General features: G+C 34.1%; 3 protein-coding genes across 9 annotated transcripts in view; 2 read left to right on the plus strand and 1 right to left on the minus strand.

Moving 5' to 3' along the window:
* The first annotated feature begins 1457 nt into the window (after positions 1 to 1457).
* Positions 1458 to 9322, plus strand: clptm1l (CLPTM1 like). The gene is made up of 17 exons (XM_067411431.1): positions 1458 to 1941; positions 3245 to 3339; positions 3449 to 3638; positions 3723 to 3871; positions 4958 to 5036; positions 5112 to 5229; positions 5529 to 5623; positions 5738 to 5822; positions 6824 to 6927; positions 7053 to 7118; positions 7212 to 7262; positions 7350 to 7432; positions 7533 to 7567; positions 7645 to 7700; positions 7779 to 7823; positions 8575 to 8690; positions 8761 to 9322. Exons 1-17 carry the CDS (start codon positions 1774 to 1776, stop codon positions 8843 to 8845), a joined length of 1620 nt encoding a protein of 539 aa, XP_067267532.1. The 5' UTR covers positions 1458 to 1773; the 3' UTR covers positions 8846 to 9322.
* A 1104-nt stretch (positions 9323 to 10426) lies between these two features.
* On the plus strand, positions 10427 to 12024 carry rplp1 (ribosomal protein lateral stalk subunit P1). The gene is made up of 4 exons (XM_067412101.1): positions 10427 to 10619; positions 11227 to 11301; positions 11712 to 11823; positions 11907 to 12024. Exons 1-4 carry the CDS (start codon positions 10548 to 10550, stop codon positions 11987 to 11989), a joined length of 342 nt encoding a protein of 113 aa, XP_067268202.1. The 5' UTR covers positions 10427 to 10547; the 3' UTR covers positions 11990 to 12024.
* A 1530-nt stretch (positions 12025 to 13554) lies between these two features.
* ptk2aa (protein tyrosine kinase 2aa) overlaps positions 13555 to 21431 on the minus strand; it is a 63295-nt gene continuing 55418 nt past the window's right edge. For all 7 annotated transcript variants that reach the window (XM_067411534.1, XM_067411533.1, XM_067411531.1 and 4 more), the window contains 5 exons: positions 21152 to 21191; positions 19858 to 19952; positions 16497 to 16652; positions 16327 to 16407; positions 13555 to 14606 (listed from right to left, as the gene is read on the minus strand). In XM_067411534.1, coding sequence (XP_067267635.1) covers positions 14394 to 14606; positions 16327 to 16407; positions 16497 to 16652; positions 19858 to 19952; positions 21152 to 21191 — 585 coding nt within the window. In that variant the 3' untranslated portion in view covers positions 13555 to 14393. The remainder of the gene's footprint in view (positions 14607 to 16326; positions 16408 to 16496; positions 16653 to 19857; positions 19953 to 21151; positions 21192 to 21431) is intronic.

Here is a 21431-nt window from a genome sequence, read left to right on the forward strand (position 1 = left end):
AAATTTCTTTTGATGCAGTTCACTTTATTTAAATAATTTATTTTGATTTAACACCATTGTTTTTGGTTCAAATGTGATTGCTTCAATTTAAAGGGTTAGTTCACCCAAAAATTCTGTCATTTATTAATCACCCTCATGCCGTTCCACACCCGTAAGACCTTCGTTAATCTTCAGAACACAAATTAAGATATTTTTGATGAAATCCGATGGCTCAGTGAGGCCTGCATAGGAAGCAATGACATTTCCTCTCTCAAGATCCATTAATGTACTAAAAACATATTTAAATCGGTTCATGTGAGTACAGTGGTTCAATATTAATATTATAAAGCGACGAGAATATTTTTGGTGCACCATAAAAACAAAACATTGACTTATATAGTGATGGCCGATTTCAAAACACTGCTTCATGAAGATTCGGAGTGTTATGATTCTTCTGTGTCGAATCATGATTCAGATCGTGTGTCAAACCGCCAAACGGCTGAAATCACGTGACTCTGGCGCTCCGAACAGCTGATTCGATACGCTGATTCATTATGCTCTGAAGCTTCCTGAAGCAGTGTTTTGAAATCAGCCATCACTATAAGTCGTTATTTAGCCATCACTATATAAGTCATTATTTTTGGATTGCAGTCTTTTGGTGCGTTCAAGTCCTCTTGGGAAGTTCGTATTTACGAGGTGGGAAGTCGTGTGTACGACGGTAGGTGCGTTCAAGTCACTTTCCTCGGAGTATAATGGCGGTGTGCCTTCTCTAAATGAATTACACAAAATAACACTTGTGTGCATTAGTTGTATGTTGCTTTTTATGTTTTTTAATTCATTTATGAAGCCATTGTAAACTTTATTGTTACATATTACATTTTTATACTGTGATGCTATCATATTTTTAGCTGGGAATCAGCTTACTTCGTTGTAAATAGAAAAGCCTGACAATGTCACTGCTAAATACCTGCAGGTATTGTGGTATTTCGCTATGTTTCTGACTGACACGCCCCCAACTCGTACAGATCGGAGCTTAAAGAAAATTACGAGCTTCCCACTGGTATTTACGACATTATGGTGGCGTTCATGTCGGTTCTGCTCGTAAATACGATCTTTCCGACATGACTTGAACGCACCATTTTACTGCTGCCATTGTTTTCCTTGTATTTGCTTCTGCATTCCATGCAATTTTAAGCTTTTCTTGGTTCATTCCATGTTTTACAGGAAACCTCTCTCATGCTATCAGATTAGCACAATTGGTTTTAAATCTAGTTTATTTTAATTCAGGACTCCATAGTCCAGGTTTTATTAATCTGTACTTAATCTGTGTTTCCGAAAGTCATGATTAACTATTCTAGATTAAGGCCTATCCTGTCTTAATTTAAACCCTGTCCGGGAAACCGCCCCTTAATATTCAAAAATTGAATTGAACAAATCTGGCAACCCTGTAACAGGAAGTGAATCCCGGAAGTGAGCGCTCATTGAAACATCACGTCAAAAGTGTATCGAGGGATAAATCAAAGAAATTAAACGCGCGCGCTTTATCATGAGGAATCACCGATGAGTTTACACGGGATTTCTGAGGATGCTGGAGTGAAAACCGGATCAAACTTCAGGATAACACGCTGCAGATGTTATAAACGATGTTAATGTGTGGATTTAGAGTGACGTGTGTTAATGGCTGTGCATCAGGACTGATTGACAGCTGATCTCATCCTGCTCTTCATCTTTATTTTCCGCATCAAACAGCATGTTGATCGGCAGCATTCGCTCTCGACTGTCATTGATGCGCTCATGATGTTTCCTAAAACCTCGTTCACGAGCCTCATCGTGGGGGTCTTCCTCCTGTATGTGCTGCACACATGTTGGGTCATGTATGGGATAGTTTACACGAAACCTTGTGAAAAACCCAAAACCGACAACTGTATCTCCCCTTACCTGGCCGGAAAACCTCGACTGCAGGTGAGACTGTCATGTGCTGCTGTCATATCTGAGTGTTCACAAGTTATCTTTTAAACAATTCATGTTAAACTAGGCCTAAGCAGGTCTTTATGGATGGACACAATGCCACATGAAAAGGATGATTATTAATAATTAATATAAATAATATTAAATGTTTATATATATATATATATATATATATATATATATATATATATATATATATATATATATATATATATAAAGGGGTTTTCAATCTTTTAGATGCCACACAGACCCCCAAATATGATCATCTTCATTTTAAGAATTTAATTTATATAGTTTATAAAGTATAATTTTATTATAGACTAAATTTATACTGCGAAAAATGAATATTATAAATATGTCAAAAATATTAATTGGAAAATATTTAGTTTCTATTAAGTTACTTATTTCATATTTTCTGCTCATTGTAGCACAGCAATGTTAGATGTTCGTTTGATTATTTATTATTAATTTCAATAATCAATATATTATTTATATATTTTAATGTAATTTTAATTAATCTATTTTTTTACATTTGAATCTATTTTTTATTTTATTTTAATGCAATTTTTATTTGATGTATCTATTTCTTTTCATCTCATTTTTATTTACTTTTTTATTAATTAATATATTTATTTAATTTGTACTTATTTATGTTTATTTATATATTTCATTATTTTTATTCATCTAAACTTATATATTTTTTATTTATATATTTATTTTATTTTAAAACAATTTTTATTTGTTTATCTATTTATTTTAATCTTTCTTATTCTTATTCTTAAAATTCTTATTTATTTTATTTTAACCCTATTTAAAAAATTTTTCCAAAATGTAATAACTGTCATAACAACACATAATATATAACATAACATCATACATTTTTAATTCTTTCTTTATTTTTAATGATTTATTTTTTATTTTTTCTTATTTTTTATTTTTCATAATTTTTTTACTTTATTTTTACTTATTTATTCATTTACTTTTAAATTATTTAATTACTTATATATATATATATATATATATATATATATATATATATATATATAATACATTAAAAATACATTAACTAAAATAAAAATACAATTATTTATTTTCTTTTTTTCTTTTTTATATTTAAAAAAAAAATAATTCCCTCAGTATTATTTTTATTAGCTTTATATTTTATAAATGTTTTTTCTCTAAACATGTCCCGGACCTCAGTTAGCAGACATATATAATCAACATTATACAGTACAGAATATATTTTTACACATATAACACGTGCAATAACAGTGATATTCTGGACGTGTTTCATCAGCTCAGCATCTACACTGCATTGAGACCGAACGCTGATGGAGGACACAGTCTGATCCACAGAGAGGAAGAGTTTGATGTGAACACCCGGTTTGAGAGGTAAAGACGACATGATCTAGTAGACATAATAACTCATCATATCACTGTTACTCTGCATTCTTGTCCATATACTACTGCATACTCACAGTTGTACTTCTGTCTTTTTAAGGTTAATTAACGTGTCTTTGCCCAAGAAGACACGCAAGAATGGGACGCTGTACGCTATGGTGTTCCTGCACCAGGCTGGAGTCACGCCATGGCAGGATCCGCACCAGGTGCATTTAGTCACGCAACTGACCACATACATGTTGCCGAAACCTCCGGAGATCAGCCTGATCACGGGACAGGACGACCCGCAGGTGAGCTGACGCCCACTTCCTGCACCCGAGTTGTGTTTCCATGCGTCTATTTACATTATATAAATGAATCCGAATGCTATACAGAAACTGGATCAGCAAAAGCAGAGCAGCGACTCCGAGCTGGACCGCCCCGTTTCTCACTGGCGTTCCCGTCTGACCCTGAACGTGGTGTCCGAGAACTTCCAGTTTGACAGAGAGGCCCTGCCTGGAGACGTGCACCGCTACATGAGAGTGTGAGTCTGTCAGGGTCCTTCGTATTATACACTCCACACCCAGCTGCACTTTTAAAGATAAAACAATTAGAGTGTCCATTTACACTAAGTGCAGAGGCTATTTACACTAACTCCGCCCACTGACGTCTGGTTGGCCCAGACAAAATTACAGAAGATCCTGGATTACCAACAGTAGCAATAGTGTAGGGGGTAAGGCGCATGACAGAATGTTTTGACGCAAATCGACCCAAGTTCGAATAAGCTCTACTCCCTTTTTCCATCACATATCAGATCAGAAAGGCATTTATTTTCAATATAAATAAAGAAAATATTTGAAAAGTGGAAATAAAGTGTCTAATGTGTGTTTAATAATAGTGTTTATTGGTTAGGGGTAGGTGTAGGGAGGACTTTATTGTCCCAATAAGGTGGCATCCATTTAATAATCTAATAAATATAATCATTTACACTCTGTTATTATTGCATACCTGCAAAAAGTATCTGCCACTACTTATAAGTATAAATAACATATCTGCTGTTTACACTTATTGCAAAGAAAAACTGCTATTTTTGCATAGTGTAAATAGAATCTATCGCTATTTTCACTGTAAAATCACATTAAAAACATATAAAGTGATTAATGTCAAGTCAAATTTATTGGTATAGTGCTTTTTACAATACACATTCTTCCAAAACTGTCATGATGTCAATGTTGATAATATCCTAATACCTTCATGCCTTATAGTCGCAGATTAGAGCTGGGTTATATAGTTAAATTTTGCGCCGATACAAGCAAATTTTATATGGTATATTGCACTCTATAACAGTAATATACTGTATTTATGTGAGTAAAGTTGGACATACTATAATGTATTCAACACTAGAGAGCTGGGTGATATTATAGCGACCAAATAAAAAAAAAAAACCATGCATTTGAGATTTGCTGTATAGTATATTGTTAAATTAAAGTGCACTGTATGTATGTGGATATATCGAACTTTGTATACAGAACTGTGCGATAATACAGTTTTTCAGACGATGACAGCTATCTTAAAATGTGATATAAGAATTTGGTTTGCCTCTAATTCACAATGACCTTTTTGTCTGCAGATATCAGAATGGCAAGAAGATGATTTACCTGCCGCTGCTGTTTGTAGATGAGCTCAGTAACCGAGTGAAGGATTTAATGGTACTGCACCTTTTAATTCTCTGATTTCTAGCCTGTAGTGAAGGTGCACACTGAGTGTTGATGTGTTTACTGCAGGAAATCAACAGCAGCACCACTGAACTGCCCCTGACCATCTCGTACGACTCCATCGCTCTGGGGAAACTGCGCTTCTGGATCCATATGCAGGACGCCGTTTATTCACTGCAGCAGTTTGGTAAGAATCTGCTGACTTGTGGGTAATTAATGCAATAAACCATGTGAGGCTGTGTTAAAGCGAATTTATCATGATTAAATGGTTTTGATGTGAAAATGAGGGCCTCAATGATTTTAATAGATGTTTTCAAACATAAAAATAAAAAATATTACCTGATTGATTGCATGGCCTTAAAAGTATTAATTATTATTCATTTAGATAAATGATATGTCCATCAAGTCATATAGTTTATTTATCTGACTGATAAACACTTAATATTGAAAATAAAAGTCACAGGGATATATTTCTTTGCACTTTAGGCTTCACTGAAAAGGATGCGGATGAAATCAAGGGAATATTTGTGGACACCAACCTGTATTTCCTCGCCCTCACCTTCTTCGTGGCCGCCTTCCATGTAAGTTCATGTGTTTTACACTGAGATGCATCATGTTGTTAATCATGTTCATACTGCTGACTCTGAGCGGGTTTACGTTTCACCGCATTCAAACATTGCTGTGTTTTTGTCCAGCTTTTGTTTGACTTTCTGGCATTCAAAAATGACATCAGTTTCTGGAAACACAAGAAGAGCATGGTTGGGATGTCGAGCAAAGCAGGTCTGTGAACAATAACCCTCCTTCACAACACTGATTTACATGTCTGTAATACATGCAAAGTATTGTTGAGGAAGTGAAAGGTTTTATGGTATTGCAAATATGTTCAAATGAGTGACCTTTTCATAAATGAAACAAAATGCAATAACATTTTACAATATATTTTAATTTATATAATACTGAGTACAAAATTCTTTTATATCTCTGTTATTGTGAAATATAAATTTAAGTGGTTAAATTGTCCTGAAGTATGTATTTTATACATAATAACTTAATAAATTGTATACATTTTATATATATAATACATGCATACACACATACACGTAAATATATAAATATTATAAATTTATATTAGTATTTATACAATACAAACATTATGTAATATTTCTATTATTTTATTAATATAATAATATGTATTAAATTGTCCTCAAAGTATATAGTTTCAGATATAGATTAATTAATTTTTTTATAATTGTAATATATAATTGTATATAAAATTACATATTTTTCAAAAATATAAATATGTATTAAAATATTATTATATAGTATAAAATAATGTAATGTTTATCCTCAAAGTTTATCCAGCTTCATAATTTTTTAATATCTCTGTTATTGTGAAATATAAATTTAAGTGGTTAAATTGTCCTGAAGTATGTATATTATACATAATAACTGTAAATAAATTATATATATATATATATAATATACACATACACATAAATATATAAATATTATATAATTATATGATATTTATAAAATACAAACATTATGTAATATTTCTATTATTTTATTAATATAATAATATGTATTAAATTGTCCTCAGAGTATATACAGTTTCATAATTTTTTTTTAATTGTTCCATTTTATTTTTATTTATAAATGTGTATGATAATCAGACATGGTTTGCATCACTCATCACCTGATCAGTTTGTTTGCATATATCATATAGTTGGATGTGGTTTAGTGTGAGTTTGTGTTGATGTGTGTGTTTGTGTGTGTCTCAGTGCTGTGGAGATGTTTCAGCACCATCGTGATCTTCCTGTATCTGCTGGATGAGCAGACGAGTCTCCTGGTTCTGATTCCCGCTGGAATCGGCTCTCTGATAGAGGTACAGTCAGATCTCACTCGTGTTTTTTGTTCTTTCTGTGCAGATTTCTTTCCGGACATAATGGGCATACACTTACAGCTCTTGTGTTTGTATATTTTAAGGTCTTTGTACTTGTTTTATTTCAGGTGTGGAAAGTGAAAAAGGCTTTTAAAATCCACGTCATATGGAGAGGCTTGACTCCCACATTCCTGGTAAACCTTTATTGTTTCTTTTCTTTCGTGCTCTGAATCAAAGTTAACACTGATTATTCTCTAACTGTGAATTGTTCCCGATCTATCCTTCAGTTTGGGAAATTGGATGAATCTGAGAAGCGAACAGAACATTATGACACACTGGTGAGAACAAGCTTCATCCAGGACTCAACCGTATGATTATGTTTTGATATCGCAGATGTTATTTTTCAATGTTGTTTCTCCGAGCAGGCGATGAAGTATCTGTCCTATCTGCTGTATCCTCTGTGTGTCGGCGGGGCGGTTTACGCTCTCGTGTTTGTCAAGTACAAAAGGTGAAGAGTCACATGAACATGTTCATGGCCTGATTTGCTGAAAAACATATTTGAGGTGTTTCACATGCACAAATGATTAATAATTGATGTGTTTCCACAGCTGGTACTCATGGATTATTAACAGTTTAGTCAACGGTAAGTGTCATTTTGTATTTTTATCTGACTGATTTAATCATTTAGAAACATGAATTGATGTCGTTGTTGTCATTCAGGAGTGTACGCCTTTGGATTCCTCTTCATGCTGCCTCAACTCTTTGTAAATTACAAGGTTTGTTGAGTATTCAGAATCATGATATGATGCTTGATGCATGTTTGAGATTGTAATTCAATGCATTTGTTTTCACAGCTTAAATCAGTCGCTCATCTGCCCTGGAAAGCCTTTATGTACAAGGTGAGACAATCATTCATAGTTTTATGATGCCGTTTGCATTAATAATGCATGATATATCAGAGGCAATATTTGTTTTGGCAGATATAAAATTTTATATATATATATATATATATGTGTATATAATATATATATATATATATATATATATATATATATATATATATATATATATATATGTGTATATAATATATATATATATATATATATGTGTGTATATAATATATGTATATATTTTTTTTATGTATATAAAATATTTATTTCATTTGTTCTTTTAATTATTTTTCATTTTTAACTATAAACTCTTTTTCTATGCAACCAGTATAAAAACTGCTGGTATGAAAACTGCCAGAAAATAATACCTGTTGTTTTCTGTGTAAAAATTCTCCATATTTTTATATTATTGTACATTATTTTAAATATTTTAAAGAATATTTTTTTAATAAAATGACATAATAATGGCTGAACAAAATGCAATGTTTTTCTTAATTTATCATAATTTATGATACTGAGTTCTTCTGTTATCTTGTGAAATTTAAATTTAAGTGGTTAAATTGTCCTCATATTTTATATATATATGTGTGTGTGTGTGTATATAATATATACAGTTCAGTTTCAGATAAAATCTATCAATTTAATAAAACAATTTAAATGCATTAATTGAGTAATATTGACTAAAAATTGAAGATCATTGCTTGTCTGATTAATTGAGGCCTAGTTTCCTTTTAATTCTGACACTTGTTTTTCTCACCAGGCTTTCAATACGTTTATCGACGACGTGTTTGCGTTCATCATCACCATGCCCACGTCACACCGGCTGGCGTGTTTCAGAGATGACGTGGTGTTCCTCGTATACCTGTATCAGAGATGGTGAGGACCCTCTTCCTCAGTCTGACGTTGATGTTGAACTGATTTTAAACTCGATGTTGATGTTTTTCAGGCTCTATCCAGTGGACAAAACCAGAGTGAACGAGTACGGCGTGTCTTACGATGAAAAGCCCAAAGGAAAATCCCATAAAGATTGACATCGACAGGACAGAACAGCTCAGCACTGTCATGAGATCAGCCATCGGATTCAGAAACAGAGGACAACACTTGTCTATTTGGGCTCAGTTTTGCTCCGCTAAACAGAGGATTTTGTGCAGCTACTCACTGTCAGAGCATCTGTCAGAAATCAAATGGTTGCTATATCTTGTTGAGTTATAGGTTAAGAAGAAAAACTATGAAAAGCTTGGTGTAATTTTACAGAATGTATTTTGATGGGACCTTTAATTCAGTCTCAAATAGTGTTTTGAAATTAAGACCATATCACAAGGGTGCCAAAAGACCAGAGTTTCAGATTAATTATCTGTTTTGTTCTGAATATGAATTAATTTTAGTAACATGACTGTTATCTGTGTGTTGAGAGAGAATGATGTATGTTTGATTTGTGTTGCATTCCATTAAAAGTGTTTCTGTGGTTAAAACTGTTTAATTACAGAGACTTTATTAAACGTTTAATGCTTTCCACTGTCTTTATACTTGCATGTCATTTTTTTATGCTAATTTTTGAGAGTGCATTAGTTACTGACCTATTATTACCTACTGAACCACCAGGGATATGTTTATAAAATTAGGTTTATTTATAAATATAAACAGATACATGACATTTACAAAAAAGTACCATGATTTTACAATGTTTCTAGATGTATACTTTGAAGTACCATGTGTTTATAATATTAAGTTTCAGAAATATTTATTTAAATATTTCTATTTTTATTTAGTATGTTATATATATTTTTATGAAAATAAGTAGGTTTATTTATAGAGATACATTAAAAAAAACGAAAAAGTATTATGTGTTTCTAGATGGTAAATGTTAAAGTACAATGTGTATTAATATAAATATATCAATACATTTAATGTAATATATATTTTTTAATATATTATGTTTATTTATAAATATAATTCTGAATATAATTAGGTTTATTTATAAATATAAAGAGATACATTAAAAAAATAACAAAAAAGTATTATGTCTTTCTAGATGGTAAACGTTGAAGTACCATGTTTATAAAAATATTAATACATTTAATGTAATATATATTTTTTATTTAATATATTATATATTTATGAATATAATTAGGTTTATTTATAAATATAAAGAGACATTAATAAAATAACGAAAAAGTATTATGTCTTTCTAGATGGTAAACGTTGAAGTACCATGTTTATAAATATAAATATATTAATACATTTAATGTAATATATATTTTTTATTTTATATATTATGTTTATTTATAAATATAATTAGGTTTGTTTATAAATATAAAGAGATGCATTAAAAATAAGTATTGTCTTTCTAGATGGTACACTTTGAAGTACCATGTACATTTTATTTACATGTAAATAATAAAAAAAAACTATTTAATGTTTCACTTTTTATATTTTTCCTGTTATATTTATACTTTAATTTTATAACTAATAAATACAACGCGGATGTCAAAAATAACTGACAGAACAAACAGGCCAATCACATTCTGTTCCCTGCGCTTGTCTCCGCCCACTGAAGTGACGCATAATGCTATATAAAGTTTCGCCCCGCCCTTTTTCGGCCCTTTCCGTTCACTGTCATCGCTGTGTTTGAGGTGCTCGGTTCTTCGCTCGAAGCTAAGGCCTTTGAATCCGGCGACTAGCACCGTCAAATTTAGGCATCCACGTCTGAAACAGTAACCTGCTGAAAGAACAATGGCATCTGTGTCCGAGCTGGCCTGTATTTACTCCGCTCTCATCCTCCATGATGATGAAGTTACAGTCACGGTGAGTGTGAGGGCTCGAGCCGGCGCGCGACATGAACATCCGGGACACTGACGCTGTGTGTGTACATATAACGCTCATAAATGTCAGTGATTTTAAGAGATTTACACTAATATGTAGGCTAGTTTGTTTCTGTACATGTTCAATGTGTTATTAAAACCTAAACAATGTTTGAAAACGACAGTTTGAACGCGTTGTGGGAAAGTAGTAGAGACGCGCGCGCGTTTTCTGTTTTAATATTTACCACTTTTTAACACTGTTATTTAGTGAAACTTAAGTGCTTCACTCTTAAAATCTGCAATTGGTAATCGTACAATAGAGTATTACCTCCTTGATATGATTACTATACCTTACCATGCTAATCACTGCATTACTATAGTAAATGGTATGATGACTATTGATCAAATACTTAGTCATTACTATATTTATATCATGATATTTACACCTTACTCGAGGAAGAATACCTTTGTATCACATCATCTTACATTACCCTGGTACTACCATGTGTTTAGCATTTTGACAGTACCATGTTATGAGCATCTGAGGTACCATATTAATGCATCCAAATCAAACTGAACTGATGTGTTCATGTTTTCTGGTTGTTTTGCAGGAGGACAAGCTCAACGCTTTGATCAAGGCTGCTGGTGTGACCATCGAGCCCTTCTGGCCTGGTCTCTTCGCTAAGGTGGGTTATTTCCCAGCCGTTGCATCCCTAAGATCCTTCATGATGGTGATGGAAACTGTTACATGTGGATGTTTGGGAAACATTGTTCCTACAATTATGTAGAAGTCAAATCAAGTACAGAAGACCTTAGTGTCTTAAAGGGTTAGTTCATCCAAAAATGAAAATGTCATTTATTACTCGCCCTCATGCCATTCCACACCCGTAAGACCTTCGTTCATCGTCAGAACACAAATTACTGACGATGAACGAAGGTCTTACGGGTGTAGAACGACATGAGGATGAGTAATTAATGGCTTTATTCTCATTTTAGGGTGAACTAACCCTTTAATTCAAGTATTGCATCTTGATTCTGAGTGTTAAGGTTTAAGTACTGCACTGTTAGAGTGTCTGATGTCATTTCCTGTGCTCAGGCTCTGTCCAGCATTGACATCGGCAGTCTGATCTGTAACGTTGGTGCTGGTGGTGGAGCTGCTCCGGCTGCCGCTTCCGCTGCTGCTGCTCCTGCAGGTGGAGACGCTCCAGGTAACGACACGCGCTTGTTCAGATGCTTCAACACAGGTTTGATTTTATTCAGACTCTCACTTCGTCTTCTGTTTGCATTACAGCCAAGGAGGAAGAGAAGAAAGAGGAGAAGAAAGAAGAGTCCGAGGAGTCTGATGACGACATGGGCTTCGGTCTTTTCGACTAAATCAGTTCTTTTAATAAAAAAATTGAAACTGTCAATGCTGTTTGTCATTGCTGGGCTGCTGCTTTATTCGCTAATTTAAGTCACTCAGGCCCGGTTTCACAGAGCCAGGATTTGGTCTTGGTTCAATTAGGATATTGAAGTAGCTTTTATAAACAAACTAGAAGGAAAACAATACTAGTGTGCATCTTGAGACAAAACAATGCTTTCAATTAAAATGGCTCAAACATGCATTTTAGTCTGGGATAGCTTAAGCTGAGGATTAATTTTGTTCCTGATAGTTCTTGTAACAGTAAAAGCTGATATAGTAAGTGCTGTTTTTAATATAGAGTGAAGGCATTACCCAAAAAATGCCTGCACTCTAAGTACGTAAGTTAACATGAATGAATCAAAAATACTTAAAAGCATTAATCTTGGTGTTCAACATTTAGTAATGCATTATTAAAGTGAGTGGTATCTTAATATTTAACCTGAGCTGAATTAATGTGAGCTAATAGAATCTTATCACTTTTATATTTTACCATATTTTCCTGCGTTACAGCTCTTGCTTTACATGGAGGAAAGTCTTCAGTTCCTGTCGCCTTTTCTTTTAATGTGGGGAATATGCTTTGTTTTTGTATGATGTACTTTATAAGGTGCTTAGCCTAAAGTCTAAAAGTTTTAACATCCATATGATTGTGCAACATTCAGTATCTTTTTTTACATTTTGATGGCTTAGATATGTAACGCCACCTGAAATAACTAACAGTGCTTAGAAAAAATGTATGAATTTAAAGTAATCATAAGGTTTCAGTGAAACAAGGCGACAAAACCCCCCCAGTCATTTATTCATTACTCCTACTTTTCTAAAGACAGAAATCAAGAGACTAATTATGATTACAGTGTCCAACACAGCCTTACCATTCTTCTTACACAATGCAAATGCAATGCAACTACAAACCCTAAAATTTACATAAACCCCGCCCCCAAGAACACGCAACAAAGGGGGCGGGGCCATGTTGGGCTGCTTTAGAGAAGAGGAAGAGTTGTTGTAGTAGAGTGTTGTTGACATGCCGCCATTTTACGCCGGACTGCTTCACAAACGAGGGTCAATTCAACACAAAAGATGAACATGACGGCACATGCTAGTGGATGAGTTGAATCAACTCCACAGCAACTACATCAATTTATCCACTAACCATTCAGAAACGTCTAAAAGTTGTAACTTCTTCCTGAGTCTCTCCATCAGTGTCGACTCCGGTTTGAACAATGTAAGGCTGAACACCGTTACTCACAATCCTCATTTTGGCTGCGTGAGATTCTCCAGCTTTGTTGTTGTTGAGCTGTTAAAGCTCCGCCCTCTTCTGGAATGCTCATTTGCATTTAAAGGGGCACACACAAAAACACCATGTTTTTGCTCACACCCAAATAGAATTTCATTTTCTCATTTAGTAAATGAAACAACTACGAACTAAAATAACCTGATTTTTAAAAATCCAATCATTACTAGCTCAACCTTTTATTACGAACCCAAAAAAGTAAAACAAATAATCAGAATTCAGCAGAAATAAGACGAAGACACATGCAGCTAAAGATAATGATAACATTTTATTAGTTAAAAGATCTGTACAGTTGCTTCTTCCTGAGAATAATTTATATCAATGACAAAATGGATTTCACGATTGTTCTGTACACAAAAGTAACTCTAGCTCAAACTCAAAGGGGTCGATTCAACCCTAGTGTGTGGTAAAAAACAACAACATGATTTTACAGAATAAAAGTTTCTTGAAATGAAATCAGAAGGCAGCTTTGATTATATCATTTTTACCAATATGTGCTTCAAGTGACTGATATGTGACTATATTCGCTTCGGCCCCTGGCGTAATATTATGCTCACGTCAGGGCGACTTGATTTTCCCTCTTTGTCAAGCAGTTCTATATAATAGCTGTGATTCCTTTAAAAATCTGTTAAATCTGTGGTTTGGCTTTAGAGTCGTGGCGAGTTCTGCACATGAGAGCGTTTCAGACGTCGAACCCCTGAGTTTCTCAGAGGATGTTGTTGAAGCACAAGCCCTCGATGTACCTCGATCACTGAAGTCTGAGATCAGCATATCCACAATACAAAATCACATGTTGATAAGCCTTTGGATTATTGGAGAAGCTCGAGCGCGACTCGGCTCAGAGTTCAACGGGTTCCAGTTGCAGGTTTGAGTAAGACGACAAAGACGAACTTCATTTCTGGATACAAAATAAAACGAACATGACGCTTCTAACGGTTATAAAACAAAAATATGTTTGCAATATCCTCTCCTGGTGAAGAATCTCTATTAAAAATGTTTATGTAGCATCTGTTTTGTAACGTTTAAAGGTGTTTTTGGCCTCCTGTGGCGACGCGTCCCTCGGTAATGATCCAGCCATCCTGGAGGAACTAGTGCGGCCGGTTGTGAGCCAGCATCTTCAGCCGCGCCTGGTCGATGACGTCCAGCAGGTTCTTGGCGTCGACGGCGAGCGCGTGTGCCGCGGTCAGCATCTGCTTCTTGTAGTCCTGCTGCAGGCTGGTCAACATGTACTGCTGCGCCAGACGCATCTTACTGATGAGCTCTGCCAGGTCAGAGTTCAGCAGCTTCTGAGCCATCTCGATCTGACAGGACAGAGAGAGCAGTGTTCAGTGCAGTAACAGTGCTTCATATCAGTGCTCTGATGAAACTACTCCTAATCAACCTCTTTAAAGGATTAGTTCACTTTCAAATTAAAATTTCCTGATAATTTACTCACCCCCATGTCATCCAAGATGTTCATGTCTTTCTTCAGTCGAAAAGAAATGAAGATTTTTGATTCCAGGATTATTGTCCTTATAGTAGACTTCAATGGGCACCAAACAGTTGAAGGTTAAAATTAGTTTCACTGCAGCTTCAAATTGTTCTACATGATCCCAGATGAGAAATAAGGGTCTTATCTAGTGAAACTATCGCTCATTTTCTGAAAAAAATTGAAAATTATAGTTTTAACCTTAAATGCTCATCTTGAAATAGCTCTCTTCTTCTTCTTCTTCTTCTCTATTTGAATTCCAGCAGTGTAGACACTGCTAAGTGTATTACTGCCCTCCACAGGTCAAAGTTTGATCTAATTGTTATATACTATTGAACTAGCATATTGCATATAAAATTTAGGTCAAACTCTGACCTGTGGAGGGCAGTAATACACTTAGCAGTGTCTATACTGCTGGAATTCTAATAGAGGAGAAGAAGAGAGCTAGTTCAAGATGAGCATTTATGGTTAAAACTTATATAATTTTTCTAGATAAGACCCTTATTTCTCATCTGTGATCGCGTTGAACAATTTGAAGCTGCAGTGAAACTAATTTTGACCTTCAACCTTCGTCTACTATAAGGAGAAAAATCCTGGAATGTTTTCATCAAAAACTTAAATTTCTTTTCGACTGAAGAAAGAAGGACATGAACATCTTGAATGACATGGGGGTGAGTAAATTATCAGGAAAAGTTTATTTAAAAGTGGACTAATCCTTTAAGGGCTCTCTGTGGCTTTCTGCCAAAATAAAAGCTTTGTGGTTTAATGTTTGAAAATGAACAAATTAAATTAAATTTGTACTGTAAAATAAAACTATTAATATTACTATTATATTTTTCTAAATAACTATTATTACTACTACTAAACACTCAGTTTTACAGTGAAATAGTAGTATTATTTAACAATAGTAATATTTCTTATTTTTCTTAATATTTGCATTTAGTAATAAGTATAATAATAATAATAATAATAAAAATTATTATTATTATAATATATATATATATATATATATATATATATATATAATTCGATTTAAACAAATTTTATTTATTATTATTAATATTTTAAATAGCATGTTAAAATGTTTTTTTAGTAAATATTTGTTTAGATTTTTATTTTAAATTTATAAAAAAATTTAATTGACATTTTTATGATTTAATTAACTATAAGTAATATAATTATAAGTGCTATATAAATGAAATTATCAGAATAAAATTGGAATCATTATTATAATTGATAATTCACAATAAATACTGCAAAACAGTATGAATAGCATGTATTGCTGCAAACAATGAATATTTTTTATAATAGAATAATGACAATTTTCAGCTGATTATTGGAAAGCAAATAATTCAATGGTTATTGAAGCAAAAATAAATTAATTATAGTTTGCCCTATTAGTATAGTAAAACACTATTCTGTAAAATTATTTATTAGAATATATAATAATAAAAACACTGTATGATCAACCAGCGTGATTAAAACAAAAGCTGGCCAATCAAGAGAGGTTATGTGAAGCAATGTGCTGAGAGTCCGTGATGATGCGGTCTCACCTCTCGGTGTGTGCTGGCCGGTAACACTGGGATCGTCTCGTCCACCGTCGCTAGTAGCGTCCTGAGGGCCAGTCCAACATCCTGTGAGGAAACACCAGAGGAACTCATCAAACACACGTCAGATAGTGACGGCAGTCATGTGATTATCCCAGCATTCCCAGGTTCCTGACCTTCACCATAGGGACGTACTCCTCCGGAGGGGCCGGCTGGATCCGACTGGACATCTCAATGACGGCTTTCACCAGTCCCGTCACGTTCTCGTACACTTTATCGTTGGAGCGGTCCAGGTTTGCTGTGGGAGGTGGACTGATCTCCTGAGGCTGGATCTGAGAATAAATATGACATGAACATCAGTGTCTGTGCTGCAGTACTAGATTTAAACAGCAGGGGGCAGTAGCTGCTCGACATGATCTACTGAACCACAGAAGAAACATGGGCTGTGTCCGAAATTGCCCTTAAATAGGGTAGTATTTGAGGAGACGGCCATTTGTAGTGGCCATAGTGGATGTTTTCGAGTGCACTCAAAGCACCACAATAACGAGTGTACAACTGAAGTACACTCAACAGCTAGAGATAGCCCATAATGCACTGTGAGGGTCGTGAATGAATTCCCTCTTCAGCCAAATCATCCATCCATACATTTTCCAAATGTGTGTTCAGCGTAATATTATACAGGTACGAATTCCTTTTGAATTGATTATTAAATGTTTCAATTAAGGTTTATCCATGACAGAGTTCAAGATAAATCTTTTCATTACTGCTGGAGCTGCCAGTTTCAAATGATTATTAAACAGCAAGCACAAACTATGAATGAGGGCGATTTCGAACACAGCTCTGGTTTCCCACACTTTTAGACCAGTGAATTTCCTTGACTTTTTCAAGATTTTCTCCAAGATTTTAGATTTTACACAGTCAATGTGATTTATAAATGAAATTATCAAAATAAAATTGGAATTTTATGAAGATGGTCAATTATATAATTAATAAATATATCATTAACACTGTGTACAATTCAAATAGATTTTTCAACAGAAATATGTGTATATATGTTCCTGGAATACAGGAATGTATTTTTCTTTATATGTAACTCTTTAAAAGGATTAGTTCACTTTCAAAATAATTTTTCCTGATAATTTACTCACCCCCATGTCATCCAATATGTTCATGTCTTTCTTTCTTTCTTCACCTTCCCTATTCAACTTACAGAATGAACGCAGTGCAAGTTGCATTTTTGTCTGTAAGTATAATAAGGAAGGTGTGGGAAATACAGCGTAAGCTTTTTGGAGAATACAAAAGTGTGGTTTTGGCGGAAGCACTTGGAAGGCGATTATTTGTTTATTTAAAGCATATACATTTACTTTTTTTTTTTTTTTTCGAAAATGACCGATGGTTTCTCTAGATAAGACTCTTATTCCTCGTCTGGTATCGTTTAAAGCCCTTTGAAGCTGCACTGAAACTGTCATTTTGACCTTCAACCGTTTGGGGGCCATTGAAGTCCACTATATGGTGAAAAATCCTGGATTGTTTTCCTGAAAAACCTTCATTTCTTTTCAGCTGAAGAAAGAAGGACATGAACATCTTGGATGACATGGGGGTGAGTAAATTATCAGGAAAAGTTTATTTGAAAGTGAACTAATCCTTTAAAGTCAAAACTCTCTTAATGTATTTATTGTCCATGATTGATCTGTGCACATCACTGTAAATAAAAAACAACCACTGTTGACATTAAACAGATGATTGTGAGAACAGCGGCCGCTAGTGGTCATACAGTGAATAACGAACACACATGCTGCATCTCATTTCAGAGGCTGCGTCCTCCCGAGGTCACATTTGAAGGCTGCATACGTCATCAAGGGTGTCTTATTTAAGAAAAGTAACTAGAATAAAACTGACTGTTATTCTTTGTGAGGTGTGAAATACTGTCATTTCTTTCTTACTTTGCAATCTAACAGTTACTTTCCTTAAATGAGACTGCCTCGATGACACATGCAGCCTTCAAATGCGACCTCCGGAGGACACAGCCTCTGAAATGAAACTCAGTTACACACACTGACGAGACACACACACACACACACACACAGGTCTTACCCTCCAGGGCTACATGCAACAGTGCATCATAAAGCAGGTGAGCGGGTGTGGGGGGAGGAAGCGGGATGCAGGAAAACAGAACAAATCATTGTTAATATAAAACAAACAAACAAACCAAAACAAATAAAGTCATGCAGCTACAAGTACAGAGGAGGTGTCACGACTGAGGTGTGTGATGGGAAATGGCTGTTTGACTACAGATGTTTCCAATGTTAAATTACATCCAAAAGAAACATGAACGGAGGTCTCGGGATTTGTTAGTTCAGCTTCTCTGTGGATTTTGATACTGTTGAATTTTCAAAGTGTTAGGATTCGCACAAGAATCTGCCTCAAAGAAAAAAAGCACAAAAAAAAAAAAGAGAAAAAAAGTACTTCTTTGAAAAAATAAACATGGATATCCCCCCCTAAAAAATCCCAGCTAGCAGGGAACGCACTTTAGCAAATGTTTTTGCAAGGTTCTCGCAAAATGGAATGTTCCTTTAATGTTCACATAGCCAAAACATATTTAAAAAAGTTTAATAAACTGGACGTTTTGAACGTTTAGAATGGAAACATTAGCAAAACATTCTTAGAACACATCATGATTGACAGTTGATTTCACCTAGGAATACTTCACATCCAACTTAAAATATTTAATCTGTTCAGCAAAGATTTGCAGACAGGTGTGTGAAACACACTAAATGATCTTCTCTCTTGATTATCTGAAAAATGAATTCTTCCGTGTTTTCTGGAACATTTAACCCAGCTGAATATTCAAAGGCTTCTCCTGAGAATCCACTGGAAGCTTAAGAAAACAGGAAAACCAAAAAATAGAAGCAGGCAAAGTTGACCTCTTATATAAGAGCCACGAAAAAAATAAACACGTTACCCAAAAAATTCTTGCCGCAATTGAGTGTGTGTGTATGTGTGTGTGTGAGATAGAGAGAGAGTGTGGATAAATGTTAAAAATATATTATCATTTAGTTAAACTTGATGAACCAAAAACTTTAACTAAAATTAAAATGAAAACAGAAAATATAAAAATAAAACTATATTAGTATATATATAATACTAAATGAAGCCAGCTGTGACATGCAGGAGAGGGTCAGAAAACAGGATGGATGTGGATTTTCCCACAAGTGATGGTTTTATTCGCTGAACTTCTGCTGCACTACGGAGTGAATGTTTGTGCCTTTTTCTTTGAGGTTTGGCTGTAATATCATCTACATTTTGCAGCTCAGATCCACTCGACCGTGTTCTGCTGACGCAGATCAACTGTATGCGAACTCCGTGTGGGTGTCTGTCCGGGAAACTCAAGCGTTCGTGGAGTTTAATGTTCGTGAGAGCGACATGCAAAACACAACAGCCAATCAGCATGCCGCACACATCTCAGCATTCACCTCTGATAGATGTTAATGCAATATCATGCCTGGTTAATTTAAGTTCAAACTCTGTAGGAAGTACCTTGACGCCCTCATTGTAACTGTCCACTGGGTTCAGGTTGGTCAGGTGACTCGGAGCACCGGGACGGGGCGGTTTCTTTGGAGGAGCCACATGATCTGTTGGACACAAGCGATCAGTGTTATAATATTCAAATAATATTCTGGGCTAAAATTTGCATATTAGTCATTATAAAACAATTCTGATTGGATGAGACACGATCAAAGCTGATGATGAATACACACCATTCAGTATTAATGCAGCTAAATAAAATGTTGCCTGACAACTGCAAACCTCTTAAGAACTATAATTCTATAGACTCATTAAAAATAATTATGGAAATTTAATAAAAAATTTAAATGAAAAGTCTTAAAAGAGACAATTGCTTTCTTTCAGGACAGTTTTAGCGTTTTTTTATTTCGACATTAACAGACACCGTAAACAAATACCTAAATGTAAGTACTGTGATTTTAATTACTCTGTTAAAGTTTGTTTGCTTTATCTTACACGTTTTAAATGTATCAAATTTACATAAATATTAAATTGATACCACAAAAACATTACCATTGAGTGTAAAAAGTACCTTTTGCAAACTGTGCTACAAAATTTCCATTATAATGTAATAAAAATATATAAAAATAATAAAAAAAAATTATAAAAATAATAATATTATTATTATGATTATGATTATTAGTTTAAAAAATAAAAATGAATAATAATAAAAATATATTTTTACATTATTATTTATATTTATAATATATTTATGGAAATAGCAAATGAGCTTATGAGTGGTCCTCTGCTGCCATCTACTGGTTATAGTGTAATTTCCTGTAATTTTCATGTTAAAAGTGTTTGTTTTCCACCAGGTGACAGAAATCCTCCACTAAAGTATGATACATTTGCCATGTTATCTCCAAGAATGAAAATGATAAATGTAGATCTTCTTTAAAGTTAATTTTACTGCACAAATGTACTTAAAATAATAGTGTTGAAAACATTACGTGTTGAAAAAAATATTTAAAAAAATATATTTTACCTACATATTTCCATTCTAGACAATTACAGTAATATAAAGTTTGTCTATATTCTTAATTAATATTAGCTGGTTATTTAAAATTATTTCAATATTCAGGGTTTTACTAGATAGTGTAAAACCTACTGTGTTGTTCATGCCTACCCTAGTATACAAACAATATTAAATTATTATTTTTTTTAAATCATACCCTCATTGGGGGCTGAGCACCCCTAAAATTGAAATCCTAGAATTGTCTCTGGGACTCTAAATCTAAAAGGGGAATTTCATTGGCTGTGTTCATACCTGCTTTACCAACCGGCTGGTAAACGTGTTGCTTCCCCATCTGCAAGAAAACACAATCACAGACAAGCGTTTAAAAACGCACATTGGTTTTCCTGCTGCCCACCGGGGCCCTGTGGAATTGTGGGTAGTTTGTGGGAAAGCCAGACATATTTCAGGACCTTAGAGGCCAAATCCAAAAATGAGTTTCACCCAACTAATCTGAGCAAACACATCGTCTCCCCAGGCTTTCGTCTGCATCTGTTCGGATCTTCTGTAATTATGGGCAATAAACGAGGCTTCT

Source organism: Chanodichthys erythropterus, chromosome 15 (assembly GCF_024489055.1).
Source record: "Chanodichthys erythropterus isolate Z2021 chromosome 15, ASM2448905v1, whole genome shotgun sequence".
NCBI classification, from domain to species: Eukaryota; Metazoa; Chordata; class Actinopteri; order Cypriniformes; family Xenocyprididae; genus Chanodichthys; species Chanodichthys erythropterus.